At 33.4% G+C, this 19983-nt stretch overlaps 1 protein-coding gene across 6 annotated transcripts in view; it reads left to right on the top strand.

Annotated features, from left to right (window-relative positions):
• Window positions 1-19983, top strand: part of ADAM2 (ADAM metallopeptidase domain 2) — a 134459-nt gene that overhangs the window by 46272 nt on the left and 68204 nt on the right. For all 6 annotated transcript variants that reach the window (XR_006216641.1, XM_042983401.1, XM_007097058.2 and 3 more), the window contains 3 exons: window positions 864-935; window positions 1587-1753; window positions 2777-2858. Coding sequence is in view for 5 of the 6 variants with exons in the window: in XM_042983401.1 (XP_042839335.1) it covers window positions 864-935; window positions 1587-1753; window positions 2777-2858 (321 nt within the window). In the remaining variant the exon portion in view is untranslated. The remainder of the gene's footprint in view (window positions 1-863; window positions 936-1586; window positions 1754-2776; window positions 2859-19983) is intronic.

The raw sequence follows: 19983 nt of genomic DNA, 5'->3' as shown, positions 1-19983 counted from the left end.
ATCATTGTCTTACAGTTTTCAATGTACAGATCTTTTACCTCCTTGTTTAAACTTATTTCCAGGCATTTGATTCCTTCTGATACAAATACAGATGGAATTGTTTTCATAATTTTTCTTTCTGATTGTTTGTTATTAGTGTATAGAAAAACAACAAATTTTTCCATAGTGACTTTTTTATCCTGCAACTTCACTGAATTTTAAAAATTAGTTCTAACTTTTTTTGTGTGCATGCAGTCTTTAGGGTTATCTATGTATCACATCACGTGATCTACAAATAGTGATAATTCACTTCTTCCTTTCCAATTTGGATGACATTTTTTTTTTCTTACTTAGTTGCTCTGAGTAGGATTTTTGATACTATGGTTAAATAAAACTGATGAGAGTGGGCATCCTGGTCTTGTTCCTGATCTTAGACTAAATGTTTTCAGATTTTCCCAGGTGAGTATAATGTCAGTTATAGGCTTGTCATATATAGCTTTTATTACGTTGATGTACATTCTCTCCATTCCCACTTTGGTGAGAGTTTTCATTATGAAAGGATGTTGACATTTGTCAAAATGCCTTCTTCTGCATCTACTGATGATTCTTCATCATCTGAACATATGATTTGTGTCCTTCATTTTGCTTATGTAGTGTATCATATTGACTGACTTGCAGATGTTGAACCATCCAGCATCCATGGAATAAATCCCTACTGATCATAGTGTATTTCATTTTAATATGCTGTTGAATTCAGTCTGCCTATATTTTTTGAGGATTTTTTTGCATCTGTGTTCATTAGGAATATTAATAAAAGTTTGTAAATTTAATAATGCTTAAAAACTAATAAATTCATAATTTAAACAATTTCTTATATTTTTCAGTACAATCATATGGGTTCTGATACTATTGTTGTCACTCAAAAAATCTTCCAGTTGATTGGACTGACCAATGCTGTAAGTTTTTGCTTTTAATTCTTTTCTATTTGCTTCTGTTGCTTAAACAATTCCTATACATTTTATTTTATGGCATTGCCTGAAAACACATGATATATGAAATAGGCCAAATAATATAACATTTTAAGTTTCAGTTTTCTGAGTAGGAATAAGAATAAGAATAAAAACTTATATATATACCTAATTAAGTTATGGTAATTATTTTTTAAATGTTTATTTACTTTTGAGAGAGAGCGAGAGAGAGAGAGAGAGAGCGCATGAGAGGTGGAGGGGCAGAGACAGGGAGACACAGAATCTTAAGCAAGCTCCAGGGTTCACGTTATCAGCAGAGCCCAATGCAGGGCTCGAACTCATGAACCACAAGATCATGACCTGAGCCGAAGTCAGACTCTTAACCAACTGAGCCACCCAGGTGCCCCAGGTTATGGTAATTATTAAATTGATAAAGCACTTCACACAGGGCTTGCTTAAGTACAAGCATTTCAAAATGTTAATTATTACTTGTTTTATACTCTATAAGATCCAATCCATGCTTAGCAGTTCTGTCATTTAATATTTGTCATCAGTGTAGTGTTTATTGTTATAGATAAATCCCCAAATCTATTTAAACCATAATATTTGAGCATATTTTCTTTATGTCTTCTTTTTTAGATTTTTACATCATTTAATATTACAATAATTCTCTCTTCATTGGAACTTTGGATAGATGAAAATAAAATCCCAGTAACTGGAGATGCTAATGAATTATTACACAGATTTTTAAAGTGGAAAAGATCTTATCTTGTTTTGCGTCCACATGATGTGGCATTTTTACTTGTGTAAGCATATCTTAGCTTTACTAAATCTTATACAAAGAAAACATACCTATATTTGACCTAATTTCTGTCAGTTAACAGGCCTTTAGGGGAAAAGTGTCATTTTTTCCTAATATTCAATATCATGTGAATATTATTTTTCAAAACACAGGTTTTATAGCAGAATTATTGATGTCAATCATTCTATTTATTTTTTGTAGTTAAAACTCACTCCTTCAATATTGTTATCATTGCTTTCTTAGAGTGTATAACATATCATTAAATTCCCTAACTATCCTTGAAATAGTAACAATATCTATCTGAAGAAACATAAATGATGAATGTAGTTATTAGGTCTTCTTTTTAGGCTTTATTTGCATAGGATAACAAAAAAATCCCAAGATTATGGAGGCACTACTGTATATTTTAATCTCTAATATACCATATTTACGTTGTTTTGCATTTACAAAAATATAAGACCCTCCTATTTAATAAGTACTTTGTTTTTCTTTTATCAATATTTAGGATATATATAATATGTTACTATACTATATCAAAATAATATATACATATTTAAAAAATTATAATAATTTAAATTATTTTCTGTCCCACAAATATGCCATTTGCGCAACTCTGGCTGCCTAATTCTGATTAATGAGAAACTTCAGTCCATAAGGTGTCTCTGTCCATTTAACTTATCAATTGTATTGCTTACGCTTTCTAATTGTAAGGGATTTTATTTATTTTTATTATTTTGATACACTAAGATTTATTTTTTAAGAAATACTACATAAAGAAGAATCTTATTTTCTAAAAATTCAATATGAAAATAACATTCTATTATCTGCTTTTAAAATGTATTTCATTTTTTAAAAAAGAAGCAGATACATTTAGTCACTTCCAAGCTTTGTTACCCTATGTTAGGTGGAAATATTTACAAATTTATAATATAAATATGCAAGACAAAAAATTTATTAGGCAAACTTAATAGTAGTTGTGCTAAATTTTACAAAATTATATGATTATGATCTTTTTTTAAAACTTAAGTTACAGAGAAAAACCAAATTATGTTGGTGCAACCTTTCAAGGGAAGATGTGTGATAACCAGTATGGAGGCAGTGTTGCTCTGGTAAGGTATGGTTTAATTTGTTTGGCTAAGACGTATAAATAGAATGCTATTTAGATTAATATATAGTTAAATATTCTTTATTTTATTATTTCTATGTATATTAACATTTGCAAATGATATTAGGGATCTTTGTCCTTGCTGCTTATTACAAATGCTTGAACTATAAGAAGTTCTTATTGAACTTAATAATATAAAATTTTTATAATTTTCTTCTTGTGAGTTTTTAGGAAGCTAAAGTAGTGTTATAAAAGGCTCATGAATTTTTCATGTACTCAATATCTAATCATTGATTGATTTTAATTTCAAGGTTAGATTTTGACTATTTCCAAGTATAACAAAATTATGAACAAGATTAAAATTAAACTTTTGAAACCATTTATCAATTGCCTTAAAATGCTTCATGGGGCATAGGTGAAGAATAACAGAATTGAATGTCCTAATTGGCATTATTTAAGTAGCAAATCTTGGTGTATTTAAAATTGGCATGTTTTTGCCTCTATGTCCTAATGCTATGGTTATTCTGACATACAGAACTGGCCTTCTGAGGATTAAGGAGTGCACCTATTGTGATGAGCACCGGGTGTTGTGTGTAAGTGTTGAACAACTAAATTGTACACCTGAAACTAATTTTACACTGTTAACTAACTAGAATCTAAATAAAACTTTAAAAAAACACTCTTTAAATTGATTTTCAAAACACAAGTGAAGACAAAGAATTGAACCAATCAAATGGTGACACAAATTTCATCTTTACAATTCATAAATCACAGTTTGGAAAAGGTAGCTTATATTTATGACACAACATTACCTAGTCTCATGAGCTTGAATTAGACTGATTTACCTAGTCACTTTCAAAACTGAAAATCATAAGATCCTCTCATGGAGCAGGACCTTAAATGATTAGCAAAAAGTAGAACATAACTCAGTTCTTTTAAAGCAGGTTAGCTACCAAGTGGAGGGAAATGCCATCATTTACTAGAAAGTATGTGGATCATGGGAGAAGCTATCAAAGAAGATCCCTTTCTTATCCTCCACACTTTGTTGGGATAATCATTGCCTGACCCTTTTCTGGAAAAATAATTAGCAGCCAATATTTGTAGGAGTGATATGTCGAAGAAAAACAATTGAGGTTCTGTCCTCTAATGTTTATTTTTTATTTTTATATTTTTCAAGTCTTAAATTCCAATTAGTTAACATATAGTATAATATTAGTTTGAGGAGTAGAATTTAGTGATTCATTACTTACATATAATACCTGTTGTTCATCACAAACAGTGCCCTCCTTAATACCCATCACCCATGTCTCCCATTTAGCCCACCCCCTCCACTGTCCTCCCCTCCAGCAACCCTCCATTTGTTCTCTATAGTTAAGTATGTTTCTTGGTTGGCCTTTCCCCCATGTTCATTTGTTTCATTTCTTAAATTCTACATATGAATGAAATCATATGGTATTTGTCTTTCTCTGACTGAATTATTTCGCTTGGCCTAATATACTCTAACTGTATCCAAATTGTTGCAAGTGGCAAGATTATATTCTTTTTTTATGCTTGAGTAATATTCCATTGTATATATACCACATCTTCTTTATCCAGTCATCAGTCAGTGGACAATTTGGGCAGTTTCCATAATTGGCGATTATTGATAATGCTGCTATAAACATCAGGGTGCATTTGCCTCTTCAAATCAGTATTTTTGTACCCTTTGGGTAAACACCTGTGGTTTTATGTGGAATCATAGGGTAGTTGCATTTTTAACTTTTTGAAGAAATTCCATACTGTTTTCCAGAGTAGCTGCACCAGTTTGCATTCCCACCAATAGTGTGAGAGTGTTTCCTTTTTTTCCTGACAGATGTGAGGTGGTGTCTTATCATGGTTTTGATTTGTATTTCCCTGATGATCGGTATGTTGGTATCTTTTCAGGTGTCTGTTAGCCATCTGGATGTATTCTTTGGAAGAATGTCTACTCATGTGTTCTACCCATTTCTTAACTGGATTGTTTAGTGTTTTGTTGATTTGATAAGTTGTTTATAGGTTTTGGGTACTAACCCTTTATCAGATAATGTTGTTTGAAAATATCTTCTCCCATTTCAAAGTTTGTGTTTTAGTTTTGTTGATTGTTTCCTTCACTGTGATGAAGCTTTTTATCTTGATCAAGTACCAATAGTTCATTTTTGCCTTTGTTTCCCTTGCCTCCAGAGACCTCCATAGTAGGAAGTCTATGGCCGAGGTCAAAGAGGTTGCTGCCTATATTCTACTCTAGGATTTTGATGGTTTCCTGTCTCACATTTAGATCTTTCATCCATTTTGAATTTATTTTTGTGTATGTAAGAAAGTGGTTTAGTTTTGTTATTTTGCATGTTTTGTTCGGTTTTCCCAGCACCATTTGTTGAAGAGACTGACTTATTTCCATTGAATAATTTTTCTTGCTTCTCTGACGATGAGTTGACCGTAGAGTTGTGGGTCCATTTCTGAGTTTCCTATTTTGTTCCATTGATCTGTATGTCTGTTTTTGTTGTTGCTGTTGTTTTTTGTTGTTTTTCTTGTTTTGTGTTTCGTGCCAATACCATACTGCCTTGATAATTACAGCTTCGTAATATATCTGGAAGTCCAGAATAGTGATGTCTCCAGGTTTGCTTTTCTTTTTCAAAATGGCTTTTGGTATTCAGGGTCTTTTGTGGTTTCATACAAATTTTAAGATTGTTCTAGCTCTGTGAGAAATGCTGGTGATATTTTGATGGGAATTGCATTAAATGTGTAGATTGGTTTGGGTAGTATAGACATTTTAACAATAGTTGTTCTCTCAATCCATAAGCATGGTATGTTTTTCCATTTCTTTGTGTCCTTTCAACTTCTTTCATAAGTGTTCTATAGTTTTCAGAGTATAAATCTTTTACCTTTTTCTGTATTTATTGAGAGGATCATATGGTTCCTATCCTTTTATTAATGTGATGTATCATGTTGATTGATTTGTGAATATGAACAACACTTGCAGCCCAGGAATAAATACCACTTGAATGATTCTTTTAATGTACTGTTCTATTCAATTTGCTAGTATTTTGTTGAGACTTTTTGCATCCATTCGTCAGGGGTACAGGCCTGTAATTCTCTTTTAGTGAGGTCTTTGGTTTTGGGATCAACATACTACTGGCCTTGTAGAATGAGTTTGTAAATTTTCCTTCTGTTTGTATTTTTTGGAACAGTTTGAGAAGAATGGGTACTTTGAGTTTAATATTAACTCATATTTAAATGTTAGGTAGAATTGCCCTGGGAAGCCATTTGGCCCTGGACATTTGTTTGTTGGGAAATTTTTTATTACTGATTCAAATTCTTTGCTGGTTATGGATCTGTTCAAATTTTCTACTTCTTCCTGTTTCCATTTTGGTAGTTTATATGTTTTTAGGAATTTATCAATTTCTTCCAGATTGCCCAATTTTTTGACATATAATTTTTCATAATGTTCTCTTATAATTGCTTGTATTTCTGTAGTGTTGTTTAAGATCTCTCTCGTTCATGATTTTATTTATTTGAGTCCTTTATCTTTCTTTTTTTATAAGTATGTCTAGGGGGTTATCAATTTTATTAATTCTTTCATGGAACCAACTCCTGGTTTCATTGATTTGTTCTCCTGGTTTTTGTTGTTGTTCTTGTTGATTTGTTTATATATAATTTATTTTCATTCTAATCTTTATTATTTCTCTTCTGCTAGTATTAGGGTTTATTTGTTGTTCTTTACCTAGCCCTTTTAGGTGTAAGGTTAGGTTGTGTATTTGAGATGCTTCTTGTTTCTTGAGGTACACCTGTATTGCTCTATACTTCCCTCTTAGGACCGCTTTTACTGCATTCCAAAAGTTTTGGACCACAATTTTTTAATTTTTGTTTCCATGTATTTTTAGATTTCTTCTTTGATTTCCTGGTTGTCCCATTCATTATTTAGTAGGATGTTCTTTAACCTCCATGTATTTGTGGTCTTTCCAAATTTTTTATTGTGGTTGATTTCAAGTTTTATGAAATTGTTGTCTGAAAATATACATGCTACAATGTCAATCTTTTTGTACTTGTTGAGGTCTGATTGTGACCTAGTATGTGATCTATTCTGGAGAATGTTCCATGTGCATTTGACAAGAATGTGTATTCTGCTAGTTTAGGATGAAATGTTCTGATTATATTTGTTAAGTACATCTGGTCCATTGTGTAATTCAAAGCCATTGTTTCCGTGTTGATTTTCCACTTGATCTGTCCATTGATGTAAGTGGGATGTTAGAGTACTCTACTACTATTGTATTATTATCAATGAGTTCCTTTATGTTTGTTATTAGTTGTTTTAAATATATTAGAGTTTCCAAGTTGGGGTCATATATATTGACAATTTATTGATCTTGTTGGATAGACCCCTTTGTTATTATAGAATGCCCTTATTCATCTTTCAATACAGGTTCAGTTTAAAATCTATTTTGTCTGATAAAACTACTGAATGTTGCTACTCTGGATATCTTTTGATTCCATTAGCATAATAAACCATTCTCCATTCCCTCAATTTCAATCTGCAAATATCTTTAGGTTTAAAATGAGTCTCTTGTAGGCAGCATATAGATGTGTCTTGTTTTTTTATCCACTCTGACACTTTATGTCTTTTGATTAGACCATTTAATCAATTTATATTCAGAGTGATTATTGATAGATATCAATTTAATGCCATTGTATTATCAGTAAAGTAATTGTTTCTGGAGATTTTCTCTGTTTCTTTCTCGTGTTTGTTGCTCTTGGTCTTTCTTTCCCATTCAAAGAGTCTCATTTAATATTTTTTGCAGGGTAAGTTTAGTGGTCATACACCTGTTTAGTCTTTGTGTGGGAAACTCTTTATCTCTCTTTTTGTTCTGAATGATAGCCTTGCTGGATAGAATACTCTTGGGTGCAGATTTTTCCCATTCAGCAGATTAAATATATCATGCCATTCCTTTCTTGTCTGCCACATTTTTGTGGAGTGATCTGCTGCTAACCTTATTTGTGTTCCCTTGTAAGTTAAAGACTTCTGTCTTGCTGCTGTTAGGATTTTTTTTTTCTTTATCTCTATATTTAGCAAATTTAACTACAATATTTCTTGGTGTTGGCCTGCTTTTGTTGATTTTGATGGGAGTTCTCTGTGCCTCCTGGATTTGGATGTCTGTTTCCTTTCCTGGATTAGGGAAGTTTTCAGCTATACTTTGCTCAAATAAACCTTCTGCCTCACTTCCCTCTCTTCTTCTGGGCTCCTATGATGCAAATGTTATTATGCTTTATGGAGTCATTGAGGAACCTATGGCAATATTTGTGATTCAATATTTTTCTTTCCTTCTTCTTTTCAGCTTCATTCCCCCCCCTCCAAATTTTATCTTCTATATCACTTATTCATTCCTTTGCTTCTTCCATCCTTGTAGTAATTACAAGTCATTTTCACATTTTAGTTATAGCATTTTTTATTTAGGTCTGACTAGTTTTTTAGGTCTTTTACCTATGCAGTAAGGGACTCTCTGGTGTCTTTTCTCAAACCCAGCTAGTATCCTTATGATTGTTGTTGCAAATTCTTTATCAGACACATTACTTATTTGTTTCAATTATATCCCTGGCCATGACCTTTTCTCGTTCTTTCTTTTGGGATGAATTCCTCCACCTTGGATTTTATCTAGGTCTCTGTCTTCTGCGTGTTAGGAAATCCTGTCATATTTTCTGTTCCTGAGAGTAATGGCTTTATAAAGAAGAAGTCATTGGGGCGCCTGGGTGGCGCAGTCAGTTAAGCGTCCGACTTCAGCCAGGTCACGATCTCGCGGTCCGTGAGTTCGAGCCCCGCGTCAGGCTCTGGGCTGATGGCTCGGAGCCTGGAGCCTGTTTCCGATTCTGTGTCTCCCTCTCTCTCTGCCCCTCCCCCGTTCATGCTCTGTCTCTCTCTGTCCCAAAAATAAATAAAAAACGTTGAAAAAAAAAAAAAAAAAAAAAAGAAGAAGTCATCTGCTGTCCATGACCTGCCACTTCAGGGTGTGTCTCTGGTATGCTGTGTCAACTCTGCTGCTGTGTTTTGGCTGTTCTTTCCCTCAAGTCAGTCCTCTGCAGAGTTTTTCCTTGTCTGCAGTGTAGAGTGTTTGGACCTTGTCTAGAGTGTGATGAGTTGTAACTAGTTGTGCTCTTTTCTGCTTGTTAAAAGAGACCTAATGCTATTTACACTAGAACTGAAGCTTTGCCAAGCTCTAAGGTCAGTATATATGGTATGTGCTAGGAGTTTGTGCTAATCTCCTAGGGGAGGGGTCAGCTACTCTGGTTCTCAGGCACACCTGATCTAGAAAAGCAGCACCTACAGAATGCAGGGGGTGAGGCTTGGTATAAGCAGTTTAAGCAGTCACTTTTGGCACTGTGTTGCTTATTGAAATTAGTTTGTGCTGAGGGACAGTGGAAAGAAGTGGCACCAGCCACTTCCCTCAACCTGGAGAAGTGAATTCATGCCTGCTACTGTTTGGGAAACCCTCCAAGAAGAGCAAACAAGTTCCCCTTGTGTGTACCAGGCATTCCTCAGATCCCTGCCTTCACCCTGACTGCGTTCAGGACATTTGTCCACCCAGGAGTACAGTGCATATGTGTTTTATTTCAGGCAAGCAGGCTGAGTTTTAAAACTCCCAACTTTAGGGACCTGGCATGGCAGGGCTCACACTATTCCTCTGGTGGAGGATCTCACTTTGCTGGTACTGATGCAAGTTTGTTCCAAACTGGCAGTCACACCAAAGCACAAGTGGGTGGATTTTGGAGTAAAGCACAGCAGAGAATCAGTGTCCAGATTATCTGCCTTCAGTAGGTGTCTCTGTACCTATGTTGAGTAGCAGGGAAGGGTAATGGTGCCCACCAGCTCTTTCATCCCTGGAGAGGCAATTCCACCTCTCTCAGATTCACTCCAAGAAAGAGGAACTGTCTCTCCCAGTGCATCCCAGGGGATCCTTAGATTGTTTCATCTACTACTGAGCTATCTGTTCTTCTCCATAGTAGCAATGCAGCACCCACTGGACTCCACACAAGCCAGATCCTGGACCTCTAAAATTCCAATCTTTGAGCCCTACTGGGTGTAAAAACTCATGAAAATCAGCCCTTATTGTTTTCCCAGTTAATATATTTGGGAAAATATTTTCCTTGTGTGTTCCCCTGTGTGCTCTTTTCTGTGTCTTGCCTCCCTCTGTGACCAGGGCCCCCTCTCTTCCATAGCAGCCATGATCCTTTCCTTCTCCAAATCACATCTCTACACTTCATACCTTCCATGATGTGGCCTCTTCTCTCCCTCTAGTTGTGCAATTTGTTCTGTCAATCCTCATATTGATTTCTTGGGTATTCAGAATGATTTGATATTTATCTAGCTGTGTTCGAGGGATGGGGCAAGCCTAGGGTCCTCCTATTTCTCTGCAATCTTAGCTCCTTTCTCTCTTCTTATGTTTAAACACCCTTAACCCTCCATACCTCATCTTCCTAGGCTGTGGAATAAAATCTAAAATCTATATCCCTCCAATGCTGCTCTTTCTTAAAAGTTTATAGATGAAACCACAACCCAGGTGATTTTTGGATGAATAGAAGCATGTAATAATAGTTAAAAGAAGATGTTTCATGTCTTGCAACTCTTTTTCCTGGGACTCATCCACTTGTCACTCACAAATTTGCTCATTCACAAGGACTGACACAAGCTAGTTCTTGGTCTCAAGGTTGCTATACATTATATATTACCAGACACATTATCTGTTGACCTCAATTATGGACTGTGTAGATCCTGAGTAGTAAACTTCCTCAGAAGAAAACACAGCACACAATACATACCACTTGAAGCAGAACTATTAGTAGTTATAGAAACTTCAAAAAAAGGTATAAGGTATCATAGAAAAGGGTTTGTTGGAAATATTAAGTACAAAAATATAATAATTATAATAAATTACACAAGATGTTAGGTTAAGTCAGAATCAGAACCTTTCCCAGAAGACATCAGAAATATTATAAGAAAGGTAAAATAAAAGTTAAGAGATGTGGATTATTGAAGTAGAAGTGCCAATATCTAGATATTAAGAGTAATGTAGATAATAATTAAAAAGTCATAAGAAAACTTTTGAAGGAAAGATGAATATAAATTTCACCACTTTATAGCCACTATCAGATCAACAAAATCCTTATGCCAAGATATTCCTTCTGGAGTCTCCCCATGATCCTTTATGCTGGATCATCTGGCAGTAGGGGAGAAAACTGGGTTGTCAGATGAAAGGAAATAAAAAGTCAAAATAGAATAGATAAAAAATGCACACTGACAATGATATAAAAATATTAAATACAAAGAAAAATGGCTTTGTTTCCAAAAAAAAAACTCATATAATAAAAAAGAAGTTCCATAGTGGGAAAAATCACATTGAAAAAAAAAAGTGTATTCTTAAAATACATAAAAGTACTTTAAATAGACATAATTAGTATCTATAAAAATTCATTCAAATATAAAATTTTTTGTCATATGTGAATAAGAACAATTTCGTTCTTTTTTCCTCTCTAATACATATGTATTCAATTTATTTTCCTGTTGAATTCATGAAGATCTTAATAATATTCAGTAGAAATAGTAGAACAATGTTAGTTGAACTTATAGTAGACATTCTTGTATCATTCTTGATTTTAGGAAAAAAACTTTCAATATTTCACTATTAGGTACTATGTTTTCTCTAGATTATTATAGACACTTTACAATGTAATAAGGAGGCTCAGTTTTATTTCTAATTTTCATAGCTTTTAAAAATGTATTTTATTTTATATCTCATCTTTAATTTTTAAAAGAGAAATTAATCCCATTTAAATTTATTTGAAGTTTTTTTTCTGTCCCAGTTTAGTAGCACAAATTTTTTACTAGTTATTGAAACACTCATGTAGATGTTTTTCTTACTTTTTTGAAATGTTGTCTTTCTTATATAAAATTAAATTTTCCTGTGTAATATTATAGAGATGTCAATGAAATCCTAATCAAAATCTCAGCAGGCTTTATTTTTTTTTCGTAAAAATTGACAACCTGATACAAAAGTTTTGTATATAAATATATTTTAAAAAGATAAAAAATGTTTTGAAATTGAGGAAAAGCAGCAGATAAAAATTTCTGAAAACTACAGTAATTAAGATATTGAAGTGTAAATAAATGGATCAATGTAACAAAATAGGAAATCTAAAAATAGACCCAGGCATATATATAATCAAATGATTTTTGACAAGTTGTCAAGGCAATTTCAGTCATACAATAAAAAAAAGAGTAATAAAATTAAAATCACATCTTCATAAGAACATTTAAATCAAAAGCATTGTTGGGGCACCTGGGTGCCTCAGTCAGATAAGTGTCTGACTCTTGATTTTGTCTCAGGTTGTGGTCTCCTGGTTGATGGGATCCAGTCCTGTGTCAGGCTCTGTGCTGACATCATGGAGCTCCTTGGAATTCTCTCTTTCTCTCTCTCTCTCCCTGTCCCTATCCATTCCTCCACTTCAAAATAAATAAACAAACATCTAAAAATCAATTAATCAATCAATCAAAAGCATTGTTTAAGAGAACATGATGGGAAATTGATAATATGTAAAGACATTACTAAGGTAATTAATGCTAAAGGAAAGGGGGAGTAACATCAGAGTAGTTAAGGGAAATTAGTACCTAATGAACCTTGCAGAAAATAAAGCTGAAAATCAGTGAACTAATTATCCAATCTAAAATATGTGAAAAGATAGAAACAAAATAACATTAAAACATATGGAAGCCAGGAAATAGTGAACATAAAAGCAGAAATCTATGCAAGAGAGACTATATATAGGTAGGATAGAAATATTTCAAAAAACATAAGGCCTTAAAAAACTAAAAACAATTATATTTCTGGCAAAACTATTTTTTATAAAATAGAGTAGAAATTCATTAATAAAATTATAAAAATAAAGAGGAAATACTACAGATGTAGATAACATTAAGAAGATAATAGAAAGAGTTATGACAAACAAAATTTAAAATGTAGACAAATACTACATTGTTAATGGAAGTCCATAATTTACTAAAAGTTGCACAAGAAGAATTAGAAATTCAGAAAAACACCAAATTATTAAAGGAATTAATTTATTATTTAAAAAATCACATAAGGAAAATAAACAATGCTTTTAGGCATTCTATGCAATGTTAAGGGAACTGATTATTTCAGTCTTATATGCTTATAGAAAATAGACAAAAGAGAAAATACTCTACAGACTTGGAAATCAGAATTACCATAATACCAAAAGAAGATGGAACACAAAAGGAAATTAGAGAATAATTTATCCACAAACATAGAAGAGAAGCAAAACCATAAATCAAAAATCCTAACCAACTGAACCTAGCAGTTTATAAAGATAATAGACCATGCCCAAGGTGATTTTGTCCAAAGAATGAAGGATCATTTAATCTTAGAAAATCTATTTACATCATTTAACTGAAGGTACTGTCATAATATTATTTCAGTTAATGGCATTTACTAGTAAGAACACAGATGAGGATAATATAGTAAAAATTGATGGGATGTGGAGTGGGCTATTTTAGCTAAGGTGATCAATCAGAGAAAAACTTTGAGGAGAAAATATTTGAGAGGAAGCATGCATGATGAGGCAAAGGCAGTTATGGCAAGGTCTAACAGAGCCCACCAGAAAGATCATTAAATTCAAAGGCTTTCAAATGGAAATGAATGTCATGAATAAAATGGCCATAAAAATAGTAATTTTATTGAAGTCAGAAAGCTTCTAGTTATATAGGGTCTTACAGATCTTGGTAAATGATTTTGGATTTCATTCTCTTTGCAATGAAAAAGCACTGGAAGTTTTTAAGCCAACCGGAAGTATTTTTCTTATGGGAGACTAATTGTTGAGCAATAAGGATCCAAAGCAAGGAGACCAGTTAGAGACAGTTGCAGGTGAATGATATAAACTGGTGTTTTCTACTTGGATGTGTGAGTAGATTTTGTCCATTATATATTATGAAAATAGAACATAAAGGACATACCAACTTATTGAATACATAGTATGTATGATAGAAGTATAAATGATTATTCCTCAGATTTGTCTTAAAAAACTGGGTAGAGGAACAGGGACTAAGAAGCATAAGTGAGGTAGAAGTGTAGAAGAGTATTACTTTGAACCTGAACTTGTAAAGTTAGAGTGATAGTTAATTTTATATGTAAGGTTGGAAAGTTTTGATGAAATTAATATTTAAATTGGTAAAATTTGAGTAAAACACATTGTCCTCCATAATGTGAGGGGGCCTCATCCAATCAATTGAAGGCCTGAATAGAACAAAAAGATCATCCTTCTCAAGCAAGAAGGAATTCTTTAGCAGACTGCCTTCAGATTTCATCTGCACCATGGTGTTCAGCCTGTTGGCCCTCAAGCTGGAACTGCATCATTGGCTCTCCTGGGTCCTCAGGCTGCTGACCCACTCTGAAGGTTTTGGACTCACCAGCTTCCATAATTGCGTGAGCCAATTCCTTATAATACATCTCTTTCTCTCTGACTTTCTCTCTCTCTCTCTCTCTGCTATTGGTACTATTTCTCTGGAGAGCCCAAATTAATTCAATGGCTCCTACATAAACATAAAATATATATATACTTAAACATTAAAAGATACATGCATCATAGAGATGATGATGATGATAGATGATAGATAGATAGATGATAGATAGATATAATATAGCTTTGTGGGACTGATTTGCTAAATTCACACCCTTCTGTTATCTCCCTGGTACATTTCACTTACTTGTGGCTGCTCTTTTTAGTTCAAACAGAGGAGGCCAAGGCAGTGGAGAACAGAGTATGAGAAAATAAAACTACCTTATTTGGTTTCAAACTCTTGAACCCACAGCTTCACCAGAGGAAGGGAAAAGTGCTCCTCTTTCAGAATTTTGTCTTTGTAATTTCCCCCTTTTGGCCACTTTGGTGCTGCTACAGTCACTGAAGAATTGTCTGATGGATGGGGAATGAAAGAACAGAAGGAATAGGAAAAAGAAACAGGACATTTTCACTTTTCCCTGAGATTTAAGAGTTTCTTTTCCCACTCTTCAATTCAGAACTACAGAATTTCTCCTGGTTCTCTGTCTGCACTACAGTGCTCACTTCCAAATTCAGACTATTTTGCTTTTAGGCCAGGAGAGACCAACTAACTGGTACTTTGGGTGTTTGTTCTTCCCTTTTGAATGCTGATACTTTCAGGCTTGTCAAATACTTTCTCTCTATTCTGTCCAGGTTGAATAGTTGATTTCAAGTGGGAGAGATAGACTGGCTTTTGTTTACTCCATCTTTCTGGTAATGGAATCTGTACATTGAAATTTAAACAATGAAAATTTATACAATGTAAATACTAAACAAAAACAATTTATCTTGGGTATATTAATAGCAAATAAAGTAGACGTCTTAATCAGGTTGGGCTGCCATAGCTAAATAACATAGATTAAACAACATTTATTTTCTTATAATTCTGGAGGCTGGAAGTCTGAGATGAGAGTGCCAGCATAGTCAGATTCTGGTGAGAGCTCTCTTTCTTGCTTTCAGGCATCCACCTTCTCTTGTGTCCTCACTTGGTGGGGAGGAGTAGGGAAAGAAATAGAAAGAGAGAGATCTTCTTTTTTAAGGCCACAGTTTTATCAGATGCCCATATTTAACCTTAATTATTTCCTGAATACCCTGTCTTCAAATACAATCATATTGGTCACACTGGAGACTAGGGCTTCAACATAGGATTTTGCAGCAGACACAATTCAATCCATAGCAGTAGACTTTAAAACAGGATGTGTTATGAGCAATAAAGAGGAATATTAAATGATGATCACAGGAATTGAGAGAAAGAGCAATTATAATGTTGTATGCACCTAATTACGTTGCTTCAATATATATAAAGCAAATGTGACAGAATAAAATAAAAAAAGACATCCATAATAGTACTTGAGAATGAAGAAAAATCTAACTCAGCAGTGCCCTATTTTCCATTTTGTTGAAATGTATTTAAAGGTTGTATACCAAAGAGCAGCAGAATATTACTTTATAACTCCATCAAAGTATATTTAATACAAAAATTTATACATGTTTAATGTATACACTTTGATGAGTTTAACATATGCATAAATATATACCATCACCACAAACAAGGGAATAAACATACCCATCACCTACAAAAGATTTCTTCTGTTCCCTTGCTTTTTATTATTTACCAAAATAAATAATATAGTGATAAATAAAGTAGTATCAATATAAGATGATTGAAATCTTACAGAGAATATTTTCTTTCTTTTTCTGAGATAATTGTCTTTATTTTTTAAATATAATTTGTTGTCAAATGACTAACATACAGTGTGTGCAGTGTGCTCTTGGTTTTCGGGTAGATTCCCGTGATTCATTGCTTACGTACAACACTCAGTTCTCATCCCAAGTGCCCTCCTCAATGACCATCACCCATTTTCCCCTCTTCCCCGCAACCCCCATCAACCCTCAGTTTGTTCTCTGCATTTAAGAGTCTCTTATGGTTTGCCTCCCTCCCTCTCTGTTTGTAACTATTTTCTTCCCCTTCCCTTATCCCATGGATTTCTCAAGTTCCACATATGAAGGAAAAAATATATCTCTTTCTCTTCCTGGCTTATTTCACTTAGCATCATACCCTCCAGTTCCATCCACGTTGCTGCAAATGGCAGGATTTCATTCTTTCTCATTGCCAAGTAGTATTCCATTGTATACATAAACCACATCTTCTTTATTATTCATAAGGTGATGGACATTTAGGCTCTTCCCATAATTTGGCTATTGTTGAAAGCGCCACTATATACATTGGGGAACATGTGTCCCTATGAGTCAGCACTCCTGTATCCTTTGGATAAATTCCTAGTAGTGCTATTTCTGGGTTGTAAAGTAGTTCTATTTTTAATTTTTTGAGGAACCTCCAAACTGTTTTCCAGAGCGGCTGCATCTGTTTGCATTCCCACCAACAGTGAAAGAGGGTTCCTCTTTCTCCACATCTGCACCAGCACCTGTAGTTTCCTGAGTTGTTCATTTTAACCACTCTGCCTGGTGTGAGGTGGTATCTCAGTGTGGTTTTGATTTATATTTCTCTGATGATGAGTGACATTGAGCATCTTTTCATGTGTCTTTTGGCCATCTGGATGTCTTCTTTGGAAAAGTGTCTATTTATGTCTTCTGCCCATTTCTTCACTGAATTATTTGTGTTTTGGGTGTTGAGTTTGGTAAGTTCTTTATAGATTTTGGATATTAACCCTTTATCTGTTATGTCATTTACAAAAATCTCTTCCCATTCTGTCAGTTGTCTTTTAGTTTTGTTGATTGTTTCCTTTGCAGTGCAGAAGATTTTTATCATAATGAGATCCCAATAGTTCATTTTACTTTTAATTCCCTTGCCTTTGGAGTCTTGTTGAGCAAGAAATTGCTGTGGCTGAGGTCAAACAGATTGTTGCCTGTTTTCTCCTCTAGGGTTTTGATAGTTTCCTGTCTCACACTTAGGTCTCTCAACCATTTTGAGTTTATTTTTGTGTATGGTGTAAGAAAGTGATCTAGTTTCATTATTCTGCATGTTGCTCTCTATAGAGAATATTTTATGACCATTGTGGATTTAAATTAGAACTAAATAATAGAAAAGTCACTTAAAAATCTCTAAACATTTGTAAATAAAACATAAGAAATCAGAACTCATTTTGAACTAAATGATACTAAAAATACAGCATACCTAAATTCCTGGGATGCCAGAAAAAAACAGAACTGAGAACTCTGTAGCTTTAATCATACACATTAAAATAAATTTAAATATAGATAATCTAAGTCCAATTTCAAAAAACATGTAGTTGCAAGTTAAAGTAAAAGACCCTAGAACCGAGGAAGTAAAAAAAAAATAATATTTCTACCAGTGAAAAATACGAAACATGTATATCATGGGGAAAATCACCAAAGCACAAAGTCATCTGTTTGAGATGATAAATGAAATTTATAAGTCCCAAACAAAACTGTATCCTACCTCAATAAAGAGCAAGTAAGTTATCAAAACATTTGTTGAGAAAAAGGGACACCATAACCACAGATCCTACACATATTAAAAACAAAACAAAGCATATCCTCAACTAATGTATGGCAGTAAATTTAGATGAAATGAAAATCACTTCATGGCACTTATTAAACAGGTATTTTTCTTACGGAATTAGAGTGGTACCTTTGTTATAAAAATCAGATCATCATATTTCTACTCTCTTTCTGGATTTTTAAAAATGATCGTTTGTCTATTTTTCCACCAATACCATATCGTCTTAATAACTATAGTTTTATAACATATAATCAGCAATGGTTGTATGAACCCTACAACTCCTTCTTCAGACTAATTTAGGTATCTTAAGTTCTCTGCATTTCTGTTTTAAAATCAGCTTGTCAATTTCAACAAAAAATTCTTGGATTTCTATTAGTTTTTGATTTAAATCCCTAGGTCAATTTGAGGGAAATTGACATTTTAACAATACTGAGTCATCTTATCCGTGAAATGGATAGACATGTGTAGTAATGTAAGCAATAAAAAGAACTACTGTTGTACTCCATATTGATGGATCTCAAAAACTAGGTTGAGCAAAAGAAGCCCGAAACAAAAGAACATTTACTTCATGATGCCATTTTTGTGAAGCTAAAGTGTAGCTAAAGGTAAGCCAAAGTATTAAAAGTCAGAATAGAAGTTACATTTGGTAGGGAGGTAATGCCTGGAAGCTTGCTGGGGAAAACTTCCTGAGTAATAAAAACATTCTGTACCTTGTACAGGATAATAATTATGCAGGTATGTGACACATACATACTTCATAAATATGCATACATATGCATATGCACATATAATATGTATAAAAACTATATATGAATATGTATATATATATACACAAATAAATATTCTAATTTTTTATCACATTTATTTATTTTTGAGAGACAGAGACAGAGCACAAATGGGGGAGGGACAAAGAGACAAGACACAGAATCTGAAGCAGGCTCCAGGCCTCAAGCTGTCAGCACAGAGCCCAATGTGTGGCTTGAACTCACCAACTGTGAAATCATCACCTGAGCTGAAGTCAGACACGCTCAACCGACTGAGCCACCTAGGCGCCCCAATAAATATTCTGTATATACATATGTGTATATGTGCATATAACTTCATCAAGGCACCTAAGATTTGTACACTCAGCATGAAACCATTACACAAAATAAAATGTTATTAATTTTGAAAAGGCAATAACCAAAAGAGATTAAAAATATTTTAGTTTCAAGTATTAAAAATAAAAATGATCATATCGTTTTCTCTTTTATGTTTCAAACCCATATGTGCCAGAAAATTTAACCCTAAAAAGTACAAAGTACAGAATGTCATGCCAAAAATTAATGTATGAGTATTAATATGAAGCATCAAAATATTCTCCAAGTGAAATAGATATGAATTTTAAGGGATTCATTATTTAGGATGAAATAAAATTTTACTAACCTTATATAATAAACCTGAAATCATATGTACCTAACTACTTATAAAATATACAAAGCAAACACTGAAAGAGCTATTAGCTCAAATACATTGTATTTGAATAAGTAATTTTTCAGAGCAAAATTTAGAAGATTTGAACAATATTAGTCAGCTTTATCTAAAAGACATATATAGAATCTTGATTCCTAAAGTTAGAAACTAGAAGATTTTACAAAAGCATAAGTAGCAGGCACATTTATAGAAAGTAATCACATATTTCGCAATAAAGAAAGTCTCAATATCTACTTGCCTGCAAATTTTTTTCAGTCTAGTGATTGGCACATAAGAAGCCTTAATAAATGTCAGCTACTGTTAATATTATTTTACAATTGCCCTAAGCAGGTATTATTTGCAAAAAGAAACTTGTCTGCGTAGTTGTAATTTTTTTCCTAAAATATTTTTTAAGACTCCAATGTTAAATGTAATTTTCCTTCTATTACTTTATTTTCAAAACAGAAGTAATCATAACAATATTCTGTAGGAAATTCTCACACTCCCTTCCATACATTTTTCAAATTTTTCAGACTGGTCTGTTATGGACTAAATTGTGACCCCCTAAAGTTCATATGTTGGA

The sequence above is a fragment of the Panthera tigris genome, chromosome B1, assembly GCF_018350195.1.
Source record: "Panthera tigris isolate Pti1 chromosome B1, P.tigris_Pti1_mat1.1, whole genome shotgun sequence".
NCBI classification, from domain to species: Eukaryota; Metazoa; Chordata; class Mammalia; order Carnivora; family Felidae; genus Panthera; species Panthera tigris.
Note: the sequence above shows the minus strand (reverse complement) of the source record. Positions and strands in the feature narration are given on the sequence as shown.